This window comes from Carassius carassius, chromosome 40 (assembly GCF_963082965.1).
Source record: "Carassius carassius chromosome 40, fCarCar2.1, whole genome shotgun sequence".
NCBI classification, from domain to species: Eukaryota; Metazoa; Chordata; class Actinopteri; order Cypriniformes; family Cyprinidae; genus Carassius; species Carassius carassius.
The window spans coordinates 2408846-2433571 of record NC_081794.1 but is presented as its reverse complement, the minus strand read 5'-3'; the positions used below and the strand labels follow the sequence as shown (position 1 = coordinate 2433571).

Below are 24726 nucleotides of genomic sequence, written 5' to 3'. Positions count from 1 at the left end.
AGACAGCTCTTCTCTTCTCCTTGGCAACAGCTGCGCTTTCATGTTAGGGAGCAAACCCCCATTAGCATATGTGCACTATGCATGTGTGTGAGTGTGAGAGGAGTGATGAAATGAGGGCGAGAGGCACAGATTAAACTAGAGGAGAAATCAAAGGGATCAAATGCAGCTGTGCAGACGATGCGTTCAGAGCTCTGTGAGCGAGAGTCTGTCCCTTACCATCGCCTCAGTTCTGGCACGTGAAGAGATGCTTACCGATGGTTTCTGCTTTTACTTCCACCGGTGCTGGCACCTCCCATCGTTCCTCATTTTCAGGGAGTTCTGGAGCATTTTCTCTGTCCAGAAACCTCTTTAAATCAGCTCGGTCCTGAGTTACAGCAAGACAAGCCACATAACATCATGTGATGGAAGCATTTCATTTTATTGTAATTTAATGTCATTGAATGAGGGTTGCAAAATTGTGAATCACAATAATTTTGAGATTAAAATGCCAACTACTTAAATGTCAGTCAAAATAAGGTTTTCTTTACTTAAGACATGCATAAAAATAATGCCTGTGTGCTTAGGTGTCAATTTTTCGAAATTGAGATTTATACATCATCTGAAAGCTGAATAAATAAGCTTTCCATTGATGTATGGTTAGTTAGGAGAACAATATTTGCCCGAGAAATAACTATTTGAAAATCTGGAATCTGAGGGTTCCAAAAAAAAAAAAATACTGAGAAAAATGCATATTACTAATCAAAAATTTAGTTTTGATATATTTACGCTCTAAACTACAAGCTCGTTCAGCGGCCTTGTTTCACTTCGATGGCTTTCAGTCTCACCCTGCTTCATACTATGACATTAATAAATCATTAGCTCATCCATGAACATGATTTCTGCCTGAGTCCCATTGGATTGCATCCATGATTCGACACTCGGTCACCTTTGTTTCTTTGCTCGTTTTGAATATGCGCCCTCTAGTGGTGAAAACTTGTGCGCCTTTAATAATCAATAAATTAATAAGAAATTAATTTAGTTTTAATTTCTTTTTCTTATTTATGCATGGCTCGGGGGCACAATTAAATTCATTTTAACACCCTATTATTTATGATTAAATGTGTTAAACTGAGTACACCTGGTAGATGAGTCACTCATGCACCTGTGTGTAAACTGGCCTGACGCCCATCACAATGACTCCAAGAGTCTATATTACACCAGGGGCTCGTTCTTCGTACGTTGCTTATTACATCCGAGATCAAATGACACATCCAAGATGATTTCATCGTGCTAATCATAATCCGGCTAATTGAGTTCTTCGAACACACCTGTTGTTTATGATTAGTATCGCTGGATTGAGTTATCTGAGATAACTGCGCGTTCATGCGCTGGCTTAAAAGGGGATATGTATCGATAGTAGAAACATTGATCAGCAACGCTGCTATTGGCTGCTCAGCGTGGCCAAAGAGCGCGCACAGTTTTTCTCCTCAGCAGAGCAAGATAGTCGAAGTTTATTCGGAATTTTAATGTTTAATCAAAACGCCAGGGAACACCTCCAAGTCTGCAAAAGCCAGGAGAGAGGCCTGGCAAAAAGTAGCAGACAATTTAAATCCGTTAGAAGTGGCCATGTTATATGTTTTTTATCACTTATTAGCCTATATTTTTGTATTTTATTAATTGCATAATTATTTTGTTCATTGTAATGTCAGAGTCACCACACTAAAACATGGGAACAAATAAAAGTGAAGTACAAAATATTCTACATGGTATTTTTTTGTTATATTATAGTCTCTTCTCTTCTATAAAAGGCACTGTTAAATAAATGGTTGTCTGTTTATAATAGCAACCAAGAAAAAGGCTGAAAAAATAGAAAAGATCTTAGTAGCCTACACTGTAAAATATTTTGCTGCATTAAATTAAGGCTGTATAGTCATTTCAACTGTTAAATCTTGAGTAATGATGAATTGCTTTGACTTGTGAAAGTGAAAACTGATAAACTTATGTTAATGTAAAACTATTTATTGAAGAAGAGTTCAAAAAGAGTTATTGATCACATTTTTCCCAAGTGTAGTTCATTGTAATGACATTGTGTTTTCCTCTTTTGTGCACTTTTACATAATACACCAACACTTGTTAACTTAAGTGGACATTTTCTAACTTTCCAAAGGAAAGAAAGTATAAGACTTTGTAATGTCTATTTGTTTCCATTGCACTGGACAGTGAATAAACCCTCTCAGATAACTGTCATATGGAGGAACTAGCCTACCTGCAAGTGCATAATAACTTTACTTAATTTATACTTGTATGCTTTATGGCTGCAGTATAAGTTGCAGGATTCCACATCTACAATCACAATAGTAATTGGGCTGCACATTTACATTGTGAACCCCCTTTCTGTTCACATAATCCCCTTCATTGAGGCCTTGATGGCAGTCTATGGTCTAGCATAAGCCTGAGTGACATATACTGTAATCAGCATGGCCATGATTGCATGATCTTCATTAAAAAAATATTTAAATAGTCTAATAAATAGTATAGTCGTCTAATAAATAAAAAAATAAAAAACTGCTTAAAAAACTGCTTTACAACTTTGGGTCTAATGGCACGACAGACAGCACTTTCCATCAAGTTCTCCGCATCTCCAATAGTAGGCTATAAAGGAAAGAGCCACTCGCAAATAATCTTAGGGTACAGTTTGTTCTGTAGTTAAAGCCCGACTCCGACAAGTCGAAAATAAATGTGCCTTTCCAACAAATTAATAATGTAAACGACAATCTCAAGAGTCACGAAAATTTTTTTTTATATATATATATATATCTCAGAAAGTGCACTATCGCGCTGGACTTCCCGTATCATCTCCGTTTATGAGCCGCAGTCTAATCCTGTTTACATGAAATAAGCCTGCTCGCGAGCAGGTTTAAGATTGCGCACCTGTTGCTATGACAGCAAGTCCGGGATGAGCTTCGAAGAACCAAACAATCCAAGATCATGCCAAATCGTCAACAATCAAATCCAGCTAACGGAGTTAGCGACGTACGAAGAACGAGCCCCAGGTGAGAGAAAACCCTCGATATAATCCAACAGACCAGCAACAAAAATACACAGTCTAGCAATTCACTTAAAAGGCAGCATTTAGTGTTTTGAAGGCCATTCATTTTGTCTGAGCTCTCACTGTAAATAATTGGTAAACAAGGACAGAGTCACCTTGGACAAACAGATAACATTACTTGTGTGTGTGTGTGTGTGTGTGTGTGTGTGTGTGTGTGTGTGAGAGAGAGAATGAATATGCCGCTGTTGTTCCTCAGACTGGCTGCAGACTCATTCTAATCACATTCTGACTCTAAACCACACTCCAATGTCAACATCTAGCTACTGGGGTGCCTCAAGGCTCAGTTTTTGGAACATTTCTCTTCTCTGTCTACATGGCATCACTAGGTTCTGTCATTCAGAATATGCTTTTTCATATCACTGCTATGTTGATGACCCTCACTCTACCTCTCATACCATCCTGATGACCCGACGATAGTTGCTCACGTCTCAGCATGACAAATATTTCTTGCTGGATAAAGAACCAACACCTTCAACTCAACCATGCCGAGACAGAACTGCTTGTAGTTTCAGCCAATACAACACTTCATCAAATGTTCTTCCATCCAGCTAGGTGCAACAAAAATAACTCCAAGGACAGCCAAGAACCTTGGAGTCGTCATTGATGATCAGATGAATTTCAAAGTCAAAAGTCAATTCACCTTTAGTTATATAACGATTTTAACCATCCAGATTGTGTCAAAGCAGCGTTATAGTATTAAATAGGAAAATGGTGTGTAATAATGCAAAAGGGCAACAGTAAACACAATTTTAACCATTTTCAGTTAAAGGCCCTTTCTTTCGGAGCATACTAAAAAACTCTCACTATTCTATTTGTTTTCTATCTACTTTTTTTATTAATGACAAAAATATTGCTATGTGTAATGCATTAGACTAACCAGGACTTGTCACAGCACTTAAACATCTCTGCTCTTTAGTTGGTTTGATTGCTTCTGTCCTCATTTGCAACTCACTTTGGATGAAAGCGTCAACTAAATGTTTTTAACATTATACTCACATTTATGCATGTCACAAGGCCCTGGAGGAAGTTCTGTAGCTCTTTAGCAAAGCTCTTGTCTGTGGTGAACAGTTTCACCAGCTCTCTGCAATAATACACAGAAAGATGAGTTACAAACATGAGCCTACAGAAACATTACGTTAGGGATGGGTGATACCACATTTTATTTCCCATATGATACTGATACTTTCAAACATTGATACCGATACCGATACAGAAACCGATAAAAACATTTTTACCAGCCATAAATCTCTATGTGCATCATTTAATTAAAAACAGGCAAAACACATTGGGGAAACATATCTAATTGCAATTATTATTATTAGTATTATTGTTTTTTATCATTATAAAAAATGTAATACATTAAAGTGTAGTAGTATTGGAATATTTAGTATTTCATAATAACAATTTAATTTACTTTATGAGAATAATAACAATTATTATTAGTATTATTTTATACAACATTACAATACTAATATTTTTTTCCTATGCTTTTAGGCGTTAAACCATAGAATGATTATTTTGGCATAAAACCGCAGGGAAACCTTCAACTTTTAGACTTTTAAGCTTAACTGCTTGTTTACACATGGTTAAAATATGGTTATTGTACTGTGATTCATGGTAATTTTACAACAAATAATGTAAATAAATAAAAAAAAATTCATTCTGACAGAACAATATTTTTTAACAATAATTTTAACTTAAAAATGACTTTAAATGCAAATTAACTGAAATTGTACATAGTTTTTAAGCACTATTTAAATTAAATTGAATTGTAAAACAATTTTCAACTTTAAATGCAACATTTAGACGGTAAAAAAAGGGCAAAATAACCTAATCTAATGAATCCATATTATGTGCTCAGATGAGCATACTGTTTGAAGTATTTTCTTTTAAAACTAAATCGCTAGTAAAAAAAAAAAATTAACACTTAACACAATATTTTATTTATTTATTTGAGTATCAATACTTTCAGTATTGAAGACACTTCAGTATGGACCCACCCATCCCTAAAGTGCATTTGCTGAATCTCATTGGCAGACTCTGTACCTGCAGATGTCCAGTTTGGCTGAGAGGTGATCTTTATGGATGTACAGCTCTTTTTTGTCTTTTAGGAGACATATAATATCCTCGCTCTCGTAGATCGGGTTCTCCTCCGGCACCTCAAGCCGATAGTGATTATACAGCTTCCCAACCTGCAGAATAAAAAAAAAAAAAAAACATTTCTGTTTTCCTCCCCTGTGAAAGAACATGATGCAACAGCCGGTAATTTGATGGCTTTGCATTCTGGAGAAAGTGCCTCCAGCGTACCTGTCCAAAACTCAGCGAGTGAATGCATTTAGCAATCCCACTCTCCTTCAGCTCACTGTACACGCCATCGAAATCAGTGCCGTAGATGAACCTCTGGATGTAGGGGACGAGCTGCCGCACCAGGGTCTGCACCGTGGGACAAGGCCTGTAGTTCTCGGTCTGGGCTTCAGTGGTCACACGCCAGGAGAGCCGCTCCACCCCACAGATCTCCAGGAATAACTCACGGTCGCGCTCGCTGAACGCCTCCTTCTCCTGCTTACCTGAGGACAACAGACCCGGGAAATTGAGCTGGAAATGGTCCAGATCGTTCATTTCATAGTTAAAAATAAGCATGCATTTCACATATATGTCGTCAGTGTTTCTCCATCATATTTACACATCTGCACACATCCAAAGACCAGTGGACCAATGCATGAAATAAATAAATGCATTTATTTATTTAGACGCTTTTATCCAAAGCAAAAAAAAAAAAAAAAAAAAAATTATATATATATATATATATATATATATATATATATATATATATATATATATATATATATATAAAATAACGCGATATATTAAAAGACTATTGATGACAGCTTAGCGACTATTCCATATCTTTTTATAAGTTTTAACAACTTAATTTTTTTTTAAGTAGTGGTCGACCGATATGTCGCCAAGGCTGATATATCGGCCGATATTTGTCATTTTCCAAATATTTGCATTGGCCGATAGGTTTTTCTGCTTGGCTGGCGTGTTCGAGGGGGGACTTTTATTTTGCCGTCAACATTAAGCAAATATGCTTTTATATAATTTAAACAAATCTTTGAATAATTAATGAACATTTAATTTCAAAAACCTTGCCAAATTAGCCGAATCCGGCTGTGAGATCTTGTGAAGTGTGTATGTGTATCCAGCATGATCGCATGTTCTCTGCGTGACAGTCAGTCCGTGTGAATTTAATGCTTTAAACGTGATTTCAAATTATACTGCGCTTTAAGCATTTGCCCTCTATCATATGTCATTTACACTGTGCACTGGGAATATGTATATATAACTATATGTTTTGTTAATCCATCGTCAAATGATAAAAAATTACTTAAATATTATTAATAATAATTTTAAAAGATCATATCGGCTTTATATTGGCCCTCCTGCTTTCCAAGATATCGGCATCAGCTGTCAAAAAACACATATTGGTCGACCACTATTTTAAAGTATTTATTTTTCTGTGTAAATGTATTTTTCAACTATTATAATTTTTTCATAATGTCATCACAGGAATACTAGCTTTGCAATTTAAAAAAATATTTTAAAAAGCACAGAAGTGTGAAAAACTACTGACTGTTGTCATTGCTTATCTCAACAAGCCAATAATGAGCCATCATCAAATGACTGATGACTTTTTCATTAGTCATTTATTTTTTATCCCCCCTGTAGTGGATATGTAGTGGATATATAATGGAATACAGTATTTGCAGTTTTCAGAGAGTTAAAATAAATGTTCATGTTATATTTTGCTTGCATATGTGAGTTAATTCAAGACACTACAGGTTGACCAAACCAAAAGTTAATTATTTCAATTAATTACAGTACATTTTGACAATTGTTTTGTATTGCAAGTATTATGGAATACATTTCCAGATGTTTGAACATTGGATTAAGCCAGGATCAATATGGCTCTTTTACCAACAAAAAAATAAGACTGATTTCAAATAATATAATTTAGTAAATACCACGTAAAATAAAAAATATAAAAATTATTCCAGGTGACTGTTATGAATGATCAAAGATCACTAAATGTAATAAAAATAACAATTATATTGTGTGCATATTTTGAGGTAACGGCAAATATATAGAATTAAAGGAGTCATACGATGGTGCTAAAAAGAATATTATTTTGTGTATTTGATGTAATGCAATGTGTTTATGTGGTTTAAGGTTAAAAAAAACTCAGTGTGCACGAGTCTTGACTTTTATAAAGAATATCTCTTTGGATTTTAGACTTTGCAACTTTACAGATCTTCATCATGCACCAAGAGATTGTCACACTCCAAAGAGAAAGCAAAAGAATCATGTTAAACGGCACACACATTACCTTCATGCCTGGATTTGTTGGCTGCTCTCTTGGCTGCACACGGCAGGTTGAGCAGACAAACCGAACTATGCGCTTTGAAGATCTTCTCCAGGTTCGCGTTGTCTGCGATCATGGGCTTACAAGCTAATGTGACCCAACTGCTAGTCTTGGTGGGAAACACTCTTTTACGAGACACCATTTCTGTTAACACCATAAAGATCAAATCAGAAACTTGCAGATATCACCAGCACAATAAACACACACACACAAACACACAGGGATAGCTGATCTCACCTTTCAGAGAGCTGCAGTAGACTTGGTTGAGCTGAGTGTCCTGATCCTGATCTCCTTGAACATGGCTCTTACAGATATCAGCTTTGAGAGAGAGAGAAGCACATCAGAGCACATCCAAACAGCGGTTAATGGATGCTCAGGCTGGATATCATTTGGTTTTTACCTAGTTTGGCGAAGATGACAGAGACGTCTTGGACAACCTCTCCTGTCGCAAGAGGAGACGCCTCACAGACGGCCTCCAGCAGAGACACGTACTGATGCATAGATGGACTGGACTGCACATTCAGAGACTGCAATGATCAGAAAGATTCCTTACAATTCATTTATTTCTGTTCTTGACATATTAAATGGAGCCATCTAAATTATGTAGCTGAAATTTGTAGGGAGTTATGAAATATAAAAAAATGTCTATTTAATTTTTTTTCTAGATTCTGTTTTAGTGGTATTTTTGTGTTTAAATATAAATATTATTAGTTTTTTTTTTTTTTTAGAAAATCTGTGTTGATTGTCTTAATTTTTCTAGATTCTGTTTTAATGGATTAATTAAATAAAAAAAATAAAATAAAAAAGCATGTCTAATAAATTAAATCAACTAAAGAAATAACTAACAATAATAGTACCCTATACTTTGTTTTTTTTTTTTTTTTTAAGAAATTCCATGTTGCCTGTTTCTGGATTCTGTGTTTTAAGATTTAATGCAATTTTATTATCAAAAAATGCATTAATTAAATGTACAAAAACTTGAACTACTTAATCGTTCAGATATAATTTCGAACAATAAATGTTTTTGGAAAAACTAGAGGAATTCCTTATTATATTATTATTATTGTAAATATTACTTTTGCTAAAGTACATTCTACTGTACAACGGTAATATATTTCAACCATAACTGGATATCTACTTGTGCATGTTTTAACATTTAGATTTCCTTTGTATTCATCTGATGCTTACTGAAAGTTAATCATTAAAAACAATAATCATTTAATAACATTGTTAAATGTATTGCAAATCTCTAAATAAACATCCATTCATCATACTGTATATTACAAGGTTGTGATGTCTACATGTACAACGGTTATTAATTTAAAAAAATACTAAAATGTAATACGGCTGATTTCTCAGTTGATGGCAATAACATTAAAATAACTTTAATGACAAAACCTTAAAAACAGACCTTGAAAAATTTCTTCATGTCCTCCAAATTATTATAAAAGGGTGCGAGGACTCTGGGCTCCTGTATGCCGCTGTCAGCCCGTCGAATCAGCTCCTTGTATCTGTGAAACATGCCTGTGGGATCAGACCAGCAAACCTCCTTCAGATGATAGAAACGCCCAGAGCACCAGTCATCCTCCCTGCATGAGAACAGAGCAGCACAGCTGTTAATGCAAGCTATATCTGAAGGAATCGGAGGGTTAAGACCCAGATCTGTGTGTCTGACCTGTCGTACTCGATGAAGACAGCAGGTGCATGCTGGAACAAGTCTCGGAGCTTGATGCTCGTGCACTCGGCGGACAGGTATCGATAGACTGCATGGATGTGATCGACTGTAGTAGTGAAATCTGCTCCTTCAGGATCCTCAGACGTATCTTCAGACACCTTCATGCACCAACGCTTCAGATAGCCAATCATGTCCTCCACATGCACAGTGTGTCTCATTCCTGCATTTACATCAAACGCCAACAGAGAGAGGTTTTTTTGTTGTATCTTATAGCATTCTCTTCAGCTCATCAAGGCTGTATTTAGTCAATCAAGAAAAATTGAAAAATGTTGAAATATTATTACAATTTAAAATGCTGTTTTCTATGAGAATCTATGTAAAAATTGTATTTATTTCTGCGATACGCCGCTGTATTTTCAGCATCATTACTCCAGTCTTCAGTGTCACATATAGTGATTTGCTGCTCAAAAAACATTTCTGATTATTATCAATATTGAAAACGTTTGTGCTGCTTAATATTTTTGTTGAAACCGTGATGCATTTTATTTTTTCAGGATTCACAGATGAATAGAATTTTAAAAACGAGTTTGAAATAGAAATCCGCCATTTTTTATCCGTTTAATGTGTCCTTGAAGAATGAAAGTATGAATTTAATTTTTTAAACATATGCATACTTTAATATTTATATCTGTAATAATTATTTCTGACTCCAATCTTTAGAAAAGTAGTGCATGCACCATACATTATTTTTTTTAGTTTTGTTTGTGCATCAATTAATAGCACATATCAGACTATGAATGCATTACGTATGCATTACTTAAGTATCAAGAAAATTAAAAGGGTTTATTTTGATTCCATATTGACTACAAATCAATCACGTCTTATCACATGTAATACTTGAGCTATGAGCTTTTAAGATCACATGCTGTTCGGCAAGTGTTATTGTGTTTGTTGCAGGTCTTAACTCGACTCAGTCTCTTAATACAGAGCTGATTTTAATTCTGAAGATTGGTAATCCATACCTATGGCTCTGGTGAATTCACTGGGCATCTGAGCACCGTGTGCGTAATCGACGTGGGAGCCGAGCAGCCGGTGCACTTCCACAGAGAAGATGTAGACAGAATTGGGCTGTAGGTATGAAACGGGTCGGCTGTCGTCCCAGGGCGGTCTGCGAGCGGGGATCCAGGACAGCTGTGTGAGCTGATGGTAGAAGGAGGATCTGGCCTCTCTCACAGAGCGACCCTGACTGTCACAGACCTGAACCCAGAGGTACTGCGAGTACTTCTCTCTGAAACACAACACCAAAGGCTCGCATGAACAAGTTAATAAGAGATTGTCCCAAACATATTGATTGAGGGCCATGGGCCAAAGTTAATGTTGCATTATAACCAGCTATTTTATACTAACGTTTATTACATGTTTATCATTGAAAAATAAATATATATATTTTTAAATCCACTTACGTTGTGCTTTACATTGCAATGCAAAAAATAAAAATAAATAAATTTACATCTTTCTGTTGCATTTTCTTTACTGGTTACATGCAACAACAAAAAAAAAAAATTAAAGAAAAAAAAAAGTGTTTTTCAGAAATTAAAGGCAGGGTAGGTAATACACTTATAAACAACTTTCTTCCAAATTTGTTTAAACTTTCTATATATATCAGTGCATAATTAAAATGTAAGTACTCTGATAAAAAGTATAAAAATCGAGTGACTCTAGACCGTTTATTCTGTATTAAACACAGCTCATTATTTCCATTTCGGGACGAAACATAGGATTGGCTTAGACGACTGTCACTCTCTCGCAACCATGGCAACCACCCTTTTGCCACACATGACCTGCCCACTTGCCTGTTTGATTTGAGGAATTCAACAGGCAAACAATGGCAGAGAAACAGCAAGCAAATTTCACAGTACCAGCCTATGCAGTTAGTGAAGGCAAACCAGACAAAAAAGGAAGACAGTAACAGTACAAGAAAAGGCAATGAACAAAAAGTCTTTGGATAAACAAAGAAATAAAACGCGAGTTTATATCGGCGTGGCTTTCCAGCGATGGCGAGAACTGAGGGAACTCAAGGGGCTGAAAAGTGACTCCTTGATGGCTTTATTTCTGCTGGACAGGTAAATCTTTCTTTTTGTATTTTGATCATACATATTTTTTTCATGAAGCATGTGTCATTAGCACACGTAGCTGCGTAATATAGCTAACATAACATTACTTAGCGAGCCGTAGTAGAGGCTTTGGAAGGAACCCAGAAGGGAGGGGGTGGAGTGAATGGAAATAATGAGCTGTCTTTAAAACAGTCGTGAGAGGTCTACAGACACTCGATTTTTATACTTTCTTTTTCAGAGTACTTACATTTTAATTATGTATTGATATATAAATAAAGTTTAAACAAATTTGGAAAAAAAGTTTTTTATACATTTTTTTTACCTACCCTGCCTTTAATAACTATTAGTAGTTCTAAATTGGTCAAAAAGATTCTCAATTATGAATTACTTATTTTAATAAATTAGTTGTTGAAAAGTTCAAATGTGGAACAGACCAGTGTTATTTAAATATCATAATATTTTAATTAAGATTTCTATATTTTGTTTTATAAAAAATTGTTATGTCTATATATTGTCTTCTAATAAGTTTTAGTTCGTTTGGTGTTAGTTACTTTAGTACTTTATGTTAAACTAAATGATAAGATATGTTGCAGAAATATGGCAGAAGAAATAGCTAGCAGAAATATGTTTTTTTATATATATATTCAGTTAATATTTATTCTAAGTTTATATATATAGATGGATAGATATATAATTAAATATTCAATTTAACCAAATACACTTAAACACACACACACAAAAAAAAAACATGCATACTTTAATATTTATATCTGTTATAGGGCTGGGCGATATATCGAATATTAGCGATACTATCGGAATAATTTTGACGACGATGTACAATTTGAATATATCGGGAATATCGAATATTTCAAATTCAAGCATACTTTCCCAAAAGAACGCGCCGAATGTCCAAAAAAGGAACCTGTAACTGCTGACTGCTCTACGCCCCTCTACTACGAGAGCTGTAATGATAGCGGTTGCCAGATAACAAGAGTTTAAATCTCCCAATCAGAGCTCCACTGTTACAAGGATACATTTTCTGCCCAGTGTTTGCTTATTTTAAGCAATCTGGCAACCATGCGCACGTGCTCACTCCTCATTGCGGAAGAGCCGCTGACGATAATCTGAAAACACTAACAAGCTGGAATTGAGCGATTTAATGAAAGCGTCGTTCAGCCGGTCTGTGTTCTGTCGTGAGATCTCAACTGTATTTGCGTTTGTGATCGCAAAATAAATGCACTTACTCGACCGCTGATGTTTGAATAGAGAAACATAGGCTATGGCCATTTGGAATTACTATTGGGGAATTTCACTGATATGTTTACCAGTTTCCATAATATAGACAGAGAGAATGCAAAAGTCTTTGGTATTCATTTATATATATTTATATATAAGAAATAGCTATGTGCTTCAGCAACTAGCTCCCCATCTAAGAGGGTTTTTAGTGTCAGTAGGAACATAGTTTCATGCCACAGAGCTTCTCTTAAAACCACAGACAGTTGACAGACTTGTGTTCTTAGCTTAAAAACTTGTTAAAAAATTAAAATAAAATACTTATCCCAGTTGCAAAGTTTAAATTGTGAATTGCATGCACTAAAAAGTTGACAGAATGCACTTTCTGTAACTGTTACTTAATTTGCACTGCTTCAGTTACATATAGGCCTACATGTATTCATTAATAAAAAGCAGTAAGTGATCTCTTGGTCTAGATTTTTTAACTGCTTAAATTAGCTGTTTAATCTAAATGTTTTTTTTTTTTTTTATGGGCAAAAGAAAATCATGTTTTATTTTTTATTATTTAAATGCAAACATATCGAGATATATATCGAATATCGTAAAAAATTTGACAATATCGAGATATCATTTTTTTTTTGTATATCGCCCAGCCCTAATCTGTTATAATTACTTCTGACTCCAATCTTTAGAAAAGTAGTGCATGCACAAAACATTATTTTTTTTCTTTTTTTTTTGTGCAACAATTAATTGCACATATAAGACTATGAACATAATATTAACATAAGACAGAGGACAGTGTGATGAGTCACACCGCAGCAGTTCAAACACACACACACACACATCTCATGAGTGCATCTGAACATCTCCACCAGAGCATTATAAAACCAAACCACCAAGAATAGAGATGCATGCTTCCCAAATAGCATCTGACGTGGTTTTACAGTTATCATACACAGTCCATTAAATAACCGGGCCAAATCCGTCCATGCCAGACCTAACACGGCACAACATTTTCTCCTTTTAAAAGCTTATGAGATCAAAAAAAGATCAAAAGCAAACGTTGACCTGCATGCCAGACTAATATCCATTTCTACACAGCCACAGCCGGAGAGTCTGAATAATCTGGACTAGAGCGCTGTTAGCAGTAAATGTGGCAGATTGAGCGGAAGTGGAGTGGATTTCTCCACAAGCAGCTGTGATTGGTGTAGGATTAGGACATTACGTCTGAGTTTAGGAGTTCAACGGTTCGGTGTTTTCTCATTATAGTGATATGATGCATTATGAAAGCATTTCCTGTGTTACTATTTGTCTGCAATGCTCCACCACTGCTAAATGTCCAAAGCCATGCAAAAGAAATGTTTTTTAACCCGAGTTGTGAGCTTGTAGTCTAAACAGAATGAGATGAGGAAAAGAAAATTCGCAAATAATTGCCAAAATAACACAATTTAATATGCCAAGACAATCCAGCAGAGTCTAATTCATCAACAAAACAGCTGATCCTATTCACTGGAAAACTCTGGTGTTATTAGTTTCAGTTAAAATATAAAAATTATTTTGCTAAAACTCTACACCATTCTGTCAAAAAATTCTGTTTTTTTTTTTTCATTTTAATATTTTACTGTACATTATAAAAATAATATTTTAATTTATTAAAGATCACATTTAATAGTATTATTAAAATATTAGTATTAAGAGACAGCAAAATAATTATAATAAATTTTTATAAATAAAATAATATAATTAAATATAATTAAAACAGAAGTGTGTGTATAAATACTTACTTTTAATAAAATTAAGACTGTAGAGTATATAAAATATGGTTTATGGCATATTTTACAGTTTTTTTATTAGGTGCTGATTTTATGCAGCTATTTTATGTATGCAATATAAAATATATAAATATTTCATTTTATACATGGAGTAATAAGATTATAAGTAAATGCAGTATATATTTTTTACATTTATTAAAGATTGCATTTAACAGGATTATTAAATTAGAAGTTTTATAAAGTATTAGAAAACAAAAGAGATCATTTAAAAAATATATATATAAAATATCCCTTCCAGGCAGATATTACAGATTTTTGCTTTTATATGCATGTGTTATAAGCTGTAGCTGTAGTGTGTATAGAAATACTTGGAAGTGTGTGTGTGTCTGTGCATGTATGACTAAATGAATAGTTTAGTATGGAGCGTGTATAAACCGTGCTGATTTACCCGGTGTCCCAGTTCTTGTCCAGAAGGCTGATCAGAGCTAGTCTCTGCTGTAGTTTGCTGTCAGCGGTCAGATGATCTGCAGTGGCCAGCGTATGAAACTCAGCGCAGTGCTGATCCTCGATGACATACTGTCCATCCGCAGGCCTGGACCACGGCTTGCTCTCCACTGCCCACGGGCTGGACGCCTGACACACACACACACACACACACACAAGACGCTAATGACAGCGTCTGGATGAAGTCAATGCAGATTTACTAGCAGATACTGCACTCTGACCTCTGACTGATGTTTACAAATACAAGATACACAACACATCTGTCTAATGCATTTTCTAGTTAAATGCATTCACATTTTTATATTTTCAAAATTTTATTTTATTTTTAAATGTCTATACAGTTTTTATATGCTTCATTTTTAAGTTTTAGATTTATTTATTTTAGTCCATCAAATTAAACTTTTTTTCATTCCAGGTTATCTTTTTTTTTGTAAACTTACCAATATTCTGTGAATATTTGAATGTTTTAATTGACATTAAATGTCATTTACTGACCTAAATACAAAGTGAATACTGACCGTTTAGGACAGTTGTTTTTTATATACTGCACATTGTAATTTTGATTTCTAATAACTTTTTAAAAGGCTTATTTTAGTTTTTATCAGTTTACTGTTAATGCATTTAAACAAAATAATATACATTTAAATTGAATTTTAATTAATACACATACATTTTTGAATTATTTTTATTAATAAGGAAAGGTTTTATTTATTTTTATTATTTAAATTTTACATTTACATTCCAAACTAGTAAAAAGTGGACTGTGGTTTCTTAACTTGACGTTCAAAGCACTGAGATGATGTGTGTGTGTGTGTGTGTGTGTGTTCAGGCACAGTTAAAGCCATACTTGAGCGATGGAAAATCAGATCAATGTTTACTGTGATTCATGGTTGCATAATGACATGTCTGGAATTGCCAAGAATTTTGAGCGATGTGTTATTAAGGACACTGAAGTCATCATGAGAGAGGATGTTAAACAGCAGGTTCGAGGAGTTCAGCTTCAACTTGCCCTTTTTATTGCAACCAGTTAGTGCCAATATTGCTTGCAGCAGAGAGAGCAGTGATTGGCTGAAGCAGAGGCTGCTTCTGATCGCTCTGTTGTTCTGCACACATAGCGTGCTTTGTTACTTTCCTCGCGGTGACATGCTTGAGTCTGACAGTAACACACACACACACAGATCCGTCAGCACGTCTCACCAGTTGAGAGGAGTCAAAGGTGCGCTTCTCCTTCCTGAAGATGAGCAGGTCTCTCACTCCCAGCGCACTGAAGAAGTCTCTCCATCCGCTCTGGTCTCGGTCGGCCCTCAGATAGCAAGCGTCCAGCAGCACCCAGTCCACACCTAGCACAGACACACAACTGCTGATGAAACACCTTCATCCCACTGCACAAGACTCCGTGCTCATGCACATTTCATGCTTTTCTAAAGACTTCTACTTCACTGCTTCATTTCAAGAGTGAATCAATAATTTGGGATAAATCACAGATTTAGAACTTTATTCCATTGCATATGCTGAAATTTCAGTGCGTGCATTTTTTGAATCAGAACATCAGATCTAAATGTGAAATCAGTCATACAACAATGATTACAGGAGCAGATTTATTTCAAGAACTGGAGTTTGAATTATTGTATCAATTAAATATTAAAATCCCATTGCTAGACTATTTTGCCTAAATAAATAAAAATCTAAACAAATGAATTCAGCCATCGCAACACTATAATGAAGTTTAAAATATGTTTTATACATAATACTTTTTTTTTTTAATAAAAAAAAGGTTAAGAGTTTATTTTAAGGTTTGAGTTTAGGGTTTGGCTTAGGGTTACTTGCATGCAATTATGCATAATTTATTGTTATTATGATAGTTTGTACAGGTAACATGTTAAACAAGGACACCTTAAAATAAAGTGTTGCCAAAAAAAAAAAAAAATTATATATATATATATATATATATATATATATATATATATATATATACACACACCGTATTTTTTGAAATAAGTCGCACCTGAGTATAAGTCGCATCAGTCCAAAAATACGTCATGACGAGGAAAAAAACATAAGTCGCACTGGACTATAAGTCGCATTTATTTAGAACCAATAGAAAACATTACCGTCTCCAGCCGCCGAGAGAGCGCTCTATGTCTTCAGTGTAGACTACAGGAGCACAGAGCAGCATAGAGCGCCCTCTCGCGGCTGGAGACGGTAATGTTTTCTATTGGTTCATTTCTCTTGGTTCATGTCAAATTAATTTTGATAAATAAGTCGCACCTGACTATAAGTCGCAGGACCAGCCAAACTATGAAAAAAAAGTGCGACTTATAGTCCGGAAAATACGGTATATATATATATATATATATATATATTTTTTTTTTTTTTTTTTTTTTTTTATTTATTTATTATTATTTGTGTTTACCGGGGAGCACACTGGGAAGGTGGATGTTGTCGTACTCTTTGGAGAAGTGTATTTTGTGCTCGGCGGGGCAGAGGAAGCCCTTGTTAGTCAGCACAGGGACGTTCGTGACGAGGCTCCTGTAATCCTGATCCTGAGAGTGCAGTTTGATGAACACCAGGTAGCTGATGACGATATCCTCTGGCTTTTTCTAGAAGGAAAGTGCATTAAATAAGAACATGAGGAACATTCATAATAGATGACAGCACATAATGCATTTCACACGCTTGATGAACATCTGGAGCGGTTATGAATCACCCAAGTACTTGTAAATCTTATTCCAACTTGGTTGTAATTCAGTTTAAAGACGCAGACTAAGCAAGCTGAGCTGTAAGAAAAGATCAGGTGAACTACAGATGCACGATATATCTCTGTACCTTACTGGTTACTGTCCAATATTATACTTTTATTTTTTTAGCCATCATCTACACTTCAAACATATTTAAATTAAAGATTTATGTATAAGGAAGTGGTTGACCCATATATCGCCAAGGCCGATATATCGGCCGATATTTGGCATTTTTGGCATCTTAAATATTTATTTATTTATCATATCGGCCCTATGCTTTCCAAGATATCGGCATCGACTTTCAAAAAACAGATATCGTTCGACCACTAGTATAAGGTGTATTAACACATATTTAACAAACAAATAAAATTAATGTGACATTTGTCAGTTATAAATAAAATTTCTGCACTCAAATAATCATGCCATAGTTTATCATTAACTATTTAAATCTATTTGATTGTATTTACATAATCATATTTTAATTTTATATGCAATTAAAATAGATAAATCTTGGTATAAATGCTCAAAGTTAATATTTAGAAAAGTAATAATTCATTAGCACTGTTAAATATAATCTTTTGTAAATTTCAAAACAAACATCCATATTCAAATTTCATCCCAGATACTTTTAAAACGACTGATTTTAGTTTTTAGTGTTTATTTTTAATGCAATGAGACAAAACAGTTAACATTTTAAATGCATTTAATAAATTAATATATTTAGATTTTAATGAATGCAATTTAATTAGATTTTAAATGCACATTTCAATAACCGTAATCGAAATCACTGATATCAGTTTAGTGTTTTATTTGTATTGTATTTAGACAACATATTATACATTTTTAATTAAATTTAATTGACTAAATGACACGCAATTACTAAATTAACAAATTTTTAATGAATTACATTTTTTTTACTGCATATTAATCAATGTTTTAAACTGTATAATACAATGAAACTAATTATTGGCTTATCAGTACAGTTCAGAATTTGAATATCATGCATCCACAATGTGAACCACTGGAAGCTCTTATGAAGCAAATGCAAATGGTTGAATTAAATAGAGGTGGTTTGGCTGAGTGGTTAAAGATTGGGATTGGAAAAAGTGTAAAGTGTGTAGGTTCTAATCCCAGGACAGCTGTTCATGCATCAAGAGCGCTTTGGATAAAAGTGTCTCTGACCTCCCAGGCTTTGCTCCTGAGCAGCGGGTAGATGTGCTGCTGCAGGACCTGCTGTGGCTCCAGCTCGTGGACGTTCAGTCTCCGGAGCAGCTCCCGAACCTGCGAGTTTCCCAGTTCATCCAGACACGCCAGCAGCCGCGGCTCCACAATGTTCAGGTCCTTGTAGAGAGCCTGTAGATCTACAGAGTCAGGATGCATGAGTGCACACGAGCGGCTGCGTGACCCACTTCCCAGACCCTCTGGGCACCGATACTGATGTTTAATTCATCCCTTCCCTGCTTTTAGCTTATGTATGTGACTCGACCTGATACACAGGCGTCAGCATGGCTATATATTTTTAACCTGAATCTCTTATGACTTATCTGACAGCAGCCATAGAAGAAAACGGGTCGTTTATTAATGTTTAATAGAAAGCGAGTGTGGAAGCTTGTGTCAAAACTGAGATTAGAAGTAAAAGTAAAGATCTTAGAGGACAAATTCATCTCAAGTTGGCGTTTCATTCATAAAATACCCCTTTTTTTGACTGCAGTGACGCACGTAGTGACTTGCTCGAGCGCTTTCTCTCCTGTGACTCACTTTATTGGTTCAGGAAGTAAGCAGGAGATGAAGAGGATCATTCATTTTGCAGACAGCTCCACATACGAGAGCAGACATGAAAAACAACTGCTGACTGAATACAAGACTACACAAACATTAAATATGTTTTAGATGAACTAGATCTACAGAAGCTAAATAAACCTGAATGTCAAGCACACACGTTTGAGCTTGCATTGACTATATTTGATATGCTCTATGCATGTGTGTTGATCATGTTTATATATTATATCACATAACAGTGTTTATAACTCCTTAGAAGACTTATTAAACTGCTGCATTTATATGGATTACTTTTACAACCTCTTCCTCAACTTTCGGAAGAATCAAAGTTTTTTTTTTCCCACGGACTTTTAATGGATGAAATAAAATTTTGAATGTTGCATTAAAATATCTTAATCTATAAGAAATACTGAGTTTAAGTATGTCATGATACCATTTTTTCATATCGGAGTTGCAACACTTAACCTTAACATGCACAGATGCAACCTTGAGAATCTGCTGAATATCAATCTGAGATGCAAGTGTGTAAATATATATATATTGTTATTTACTTAAGCAAAAATATTGATCTATAAATACATTATTAATAAAAACTATTTTCATTTGTTGAAATTTAGCAAAACCAGACAATATTCTCAGTAATAAGTAATAATGTAACAATATTGACTTCTTGTTCATTCAGTTGTTTTAAATCAATATCACATTTGCAATGCTTACAGGTATTAGGGCCAAAACAGCAATAATGCTAGTGTGATATTGCAAAACTGACATTTATACAAAAGGGGGATATTTTTGCCTTCATATAATGATTTTTAGGCTCATATAACTGCATTCTAATAATCATCCTGCATCACGTTCATCGGCAACTGCACGAATGTAAAATGATTTACATGATCACTTTTTTCTTTTTTTTCTTTTGATGGACAGGTCTGGATGGGACGGCTGCATTCAATGCCTACTTTATTTTTTTTCCTTAATTAGTCACACTAGATATATAAATATATATAGCCCACGTCAAGAAAACTGTGTGAAAGGTTCCACTGCAAGACTGGGGTATTGAGATGTTGATGAATTACCTGTTTGAGCTTGCGTCACATCACTGAGAGGAAAGAAAACTCCCTCTGAACTCAGAGAAACCACACTGCCGTTGGCCAGAGGGATCATGGGAACGTCTTTAAGGGACTGGAGCAGGGCGTCAACATCGTACTCCGGCTCCAGCGCACGGAAGTCACACACCAACAGCCTGGCCAGCTTCTTCAGATCATGCTCTGAGCAGAAAATACAAACACATGATCACAAACCGGCTGATCAGTCAGACCCGCAGGTTTCTGCACACAGTCACAGCAGAAGAGACCTGTCTGGAGCCGGCCGTGTTGCACCAGCTCTCTGGCCATGGCACAGGTGACCGTGATGATCTCGCTGGCTCGGAGACGATGTACGCCCAGCGCGGTCAGCAGAGAGCTGGACAGACGGGACTGCAGCGCAGGATGCAGGTAAGACAGACTCAGGCTTCTGCACAGATCCTCTCCTCCAATCACGTCCTGGATCAGACGGTCCTGACACACGGCCAGCTGGGAAGGCTGCTTGTACTCCACTCGACCCTCTGAAAACAGAGGCGTCAGCTTATACTTTAATCACTCTAAAGCAAAAATTTACAAAAAATGCTCCACAAATATAAAGGGCAATTTACGATTAAAACAACATGTAAAAAGGAATAAAGTGTAATTAACTACAGCAGAAAAAAAACACAACTACAAGAAGCAAAGTCAGAATTCAGAGGAAAAAAAGTGAGAACTGTGAGACAAAGTCATCTTTCTAAAGGAAAAAATAAAATACAAATTTCACAATTGCACTATGTAAAGTCTGAATTGTGAGAAAATTATGCATTTTGAATATAAAAAGTTGCAATTGTGTGTTTTGTGATTTATTTATTTTTTGTCCTGTGGTATAAACAATCTAATATATAGGAACCTTCTCTCTGAATATAATTTATTTCCAGTTTGAATAAGCGTTTTGTCATGCTTTGAAATAATTAACGTGAAGCCACTGTTTTTTTTTTATGCACAAAAGGCAATAAACGAACTGATAAACAGTTCTTTGCTCGTTTTGTCTGTGCAGCTATTCAAAAACACATTTATGCATTTAATTAGTCAACATATAAACAGTAATAATCAACAATAATGATTTTTGTCATAAAACTGCAGCCCTACCCTGTATTTATATATATATAATTTTTATAAATATGCCTTATGCAGGCTAATTATATTAAACAGCTGTTGTGTAAATACATAAACTTCACTTATAAACATAACACTGACTGATTTAATTATTTGGTTAAACATGTATTCGACAAAAAAAAAAAAAAAATGCATGCATGCATTTTATAAGGTAATTTACAATTTTACTCCCAAAAACGTGCAAAAAATAATAATATTTGCGGGTTAAATCAATTCCAAGGTGCAAATACTGTCCCTTAAAGGAGACTGTGGTACCTACCGCTGTCCTCTTTGGCAGGAAGGCAAGCTTTGCCCTTCAGCAGCTGAATGATCTGATTGGCCACTGGGTTGAAGAAGTCCAGGATCTCGCTTGGTTGAGGGATGAACTGCATGAAGTAACAGAGGCCTCCGAGCCCGCTGAACTCTGGGTGTTGCTGTGGGATTGACATTGCATGTGCTCATTAGCGCTAGAAACGTTCTTTTGGATGATGCATAAATGCCATTTTTTTCTTTTTTCATGCTAAAAGCAGCTCCTTAAACAGACTGAGTCTTGACCTTCATCTGAAGCTGGAGTTTAAATGCTAATGCATGCAAGGAACATCATATTCCACTCCGTTCTTACACTGAAGACGTCCATGGCGTGTACAAACAGCTGTGGGATCTCAGAGCGAAGCCACTGGTTCCAGGAACTGTCCCGGTCCACATCCTCTCTGGAGGAAGGGATGTCAAAATCACCTACAACAGGCAACACAATGAGACCAACGTTATCATGGTCTCCATACAGCATAGTATTTTCTGATTGCACTTTTATTTCATTTAACGTTTCGGTGTGTTTTTGTCTTTTTTTATGTGTATATGAACAGTTTTTATAATTTTGTATTTATTGTCAGGGTTATTAACATTGCACATAAGCATGTGTCAAACCTTGGATGATGAAACGGAAGCCGAAGCTGCGAAGTGGAAGAAAGGCAAAGACGGGCTGTTTCTGAGGCTTCACATCACAGGAAGACGAGTCACTGAGCTGGAACGCCAGAGCCAATTCTGTCGACTCCACCTCATCTTTAATCTACACACACACACACACACACACACACACACACAGAATCATGAGTCAAGGTAGGATCTAGAGACAACATGATTGAAAATTTTAATATCATGGAAAAGTTCTCTATTTTTTGTAATTTAATTTAAAAAAGAAAATATATATTCAAGATTAATCGCACAAAAAATGAAATATTTCAAGTTATTTATTTATTTTATAATTCTGATGTTTGCATGGAATTTTTCCACTTTTTTTTAGATACTAAATTTTCCTAAGCTGTTAGTCTTAGCCATCAGAATTAAAACAAACAAAACAAAAAACTCTTGATATATTTCAGTTTGTGTGCAATGAATCTAGAAGAAACTTTGCTTTTTGAATTAAATTACAAAAAATAAAGAACTTTTTCATATAAATTTTTTTTTAGATTCACCTATATATATATATATATTACAATGAATCAAGTGCTTCAAGAGCAACGCTAAATTTAGATAGATATTTAGAGATTTCCTAATTTACATTTAGCAAGGTTGATATTAAGGTTATTAAGTGATTATTATAGGATGTCAACGATATATGCACATTTGATGTTCAAGAAGCACTTCTGATTATTATTAATGTTAAAACAGTTGTGCTGCTGAATATTTCTGTGAAAACCATGAACCATTTCTGTGAGTTACAATGTACAACCCGAATTCCGGAAAAGTTGGAACGTTTTTTAAATTTTAATAAAATGAAAACTAAAGGAATTTCAAATCACATGAGCCAATATTTTATTCACAATATAACATAGATAACGTAGCAAATGTTTAAACTGAGAAAGTTTACACTTTTATCCACTTAATTAGCTCATTTAAAATTTAATGCCTGCTACAGGTCTCAAAAAAGTTGGCACGGGGGCAACAAATGGCTAAAAAAGCAAGCAGTTTTGAAAAGATTCAGCTGGGAGAACATCTAGTGATTAATTAAGTTAATTGATATCAGGTCTGTAACATGATTAGCTATAAAAGCTTTGTCTTAGAGAAGCAGAGTCTCTCAGAAGTAAAGATGGGCAGAGGCTCTCCAATCTGTGAAAGACTGCGTAAAAAAATTGTGGAAAACTTTAAAAACAATGTTCCTCAACGTCAAATTGCAAAGGCTTTGCAAATCTCATCATCTACAGTGCATAACATCATCAAAAGATTCAGAGAAACTGGAGAAATCTCTGTGCGTAAGGGACAAGGCCGGAGACCTTTATTGGATGCCCGTGGTCTTCGGGCTCTCAGACGACACTGCATCACTCATCGGCATGATTGTGTCAATGACATTACTAAATGGGCCCAGGAATACTTTCAGAAACCACTGTGGGTAAACACAATCCGCCGTGCCATCAGCAGATGCCAACTAAAGCTCTATCATGCAAAAAGGAAGCCATATGTGAACATGGTCCAGAAGCGCCGTCGTGTCCTGTGGGCCAAGGCTCATTTAAAATGGACTATTTCAAAGTGGAATAGTGTTTTATGGTCAGACGAGTCCAAATTTGACATTCTTGTTGGAAATCACGGACGCCGTGTCCTCCGGCCTAAAGAGGAGGGAGACCTTCCAGCATGTTATCAGCGTTCAGTTCAAAAGCCAGCATCTCTGATGGTATGGGGGTGCATAAGTGCATACGGTATGGGTAGCTTGCATGTTTTGGAAGGCTCTGTGAATGCTGAAAGGTATATAAAGGTTTTAGAGCAACATATGCTTCCCTCCAAACAACGTCTATTTCAGGGAAGGCCTTGTTTATTTCAGCAGGACAATGCAAAACCACATACTGCAGCTATAACAACAGCATGGCTTCGTCGTAGAAGAGTCCGGGTGCTAACCTGGCCTGCCTGCAGTCCAGATCTTTCACCTATAGAGAACATTTGGCGCATCATTAAACGAAAAATACGTCAAAGACGACCACGAACTCTTCAGCAGCTGGAAATCTATATAAGGGAAGAATGGGACCAAATTCCAACAGCAAAACTCCAGCAACTCATAGCCTCAATGCCCAGACGTCTTCAAACTGTTTTGAAAAGAAAAGGAGATGCTACACCATGGTAAACATGCCCCGTCCCAACTATTTTGAGACCTGTAGCAGAAATCAAAATTGAAATGAGCTCATTTTGTGCATAAAAT

At 35.5% G+C, this 24726-nt stretch overlaps 1 protein-coding gene across 1 annotated transcript in view; it reads right to left on the bottom strand.

Moving 5' to 3' along the window:
* Positions 1–110: 110 nt before the first annotated feature.
* Positions 111–24726, bottom strand: part of LOC132121937 (uncharacterized) — a 30256-nt gene continuing 5640 nt past the window's right edge. Inside the window, exons 7-25 of the mRNA XM_059531688.1 lie at positions 22467–22608; positions 22165–22277; positions 21823–21976; positions 20681–20929; positions 20403–20594; positions 18730–18908; positions 17223–17409; positions 16007–16149; positions 14754–14938; positions 10209–10474; positions 9187–9406; positions 8923–9100; positions 7912–8038; positions 7749–7829; positions 7476–7655; positions 5396–5655; positions 5135–5280; positions 4085–4169; positions 111–364 (exon numbers count right to left, since the gene is read on the bottom strand). Of these exons, the coding sequence (XP_059387671.1) occupies positions 224–364; positions 4085–4169; positions 5135–5280; positions 5396–5655; positions 7476–7655; positions 7749–7829; positions 7912–8038; positions 8923–9100; positions 9187–9406; positions 10209–10474; positions 14754–14938; positions 16007–16149; positions 17223–17409; positions 18730–18908; positions 20403–20594; positions 20681–20929; positions 21823–21976; positions 22165–22277; positions 22467–22608 (3228 nt within the window). The 3' untranslated portion in view covers positions 111–223. The remainder of the gene's footprint in view (positions 365–4084; positions 4170–5134; positions 5281–5395; positions 5656–7475; positions 7656–7748; positions 7830–7911; positions 8039–8922; positions 9101–9186; positions 9407–10208; positions 10475–14753; positions 14939–16006; positions 16150–17222; positions 17410–18729; positions 18909–20402; positions 20595–20680; positions 20930–21822; positions 21977–22164; positions 22278–22466; positions 22609–24726) is intronic.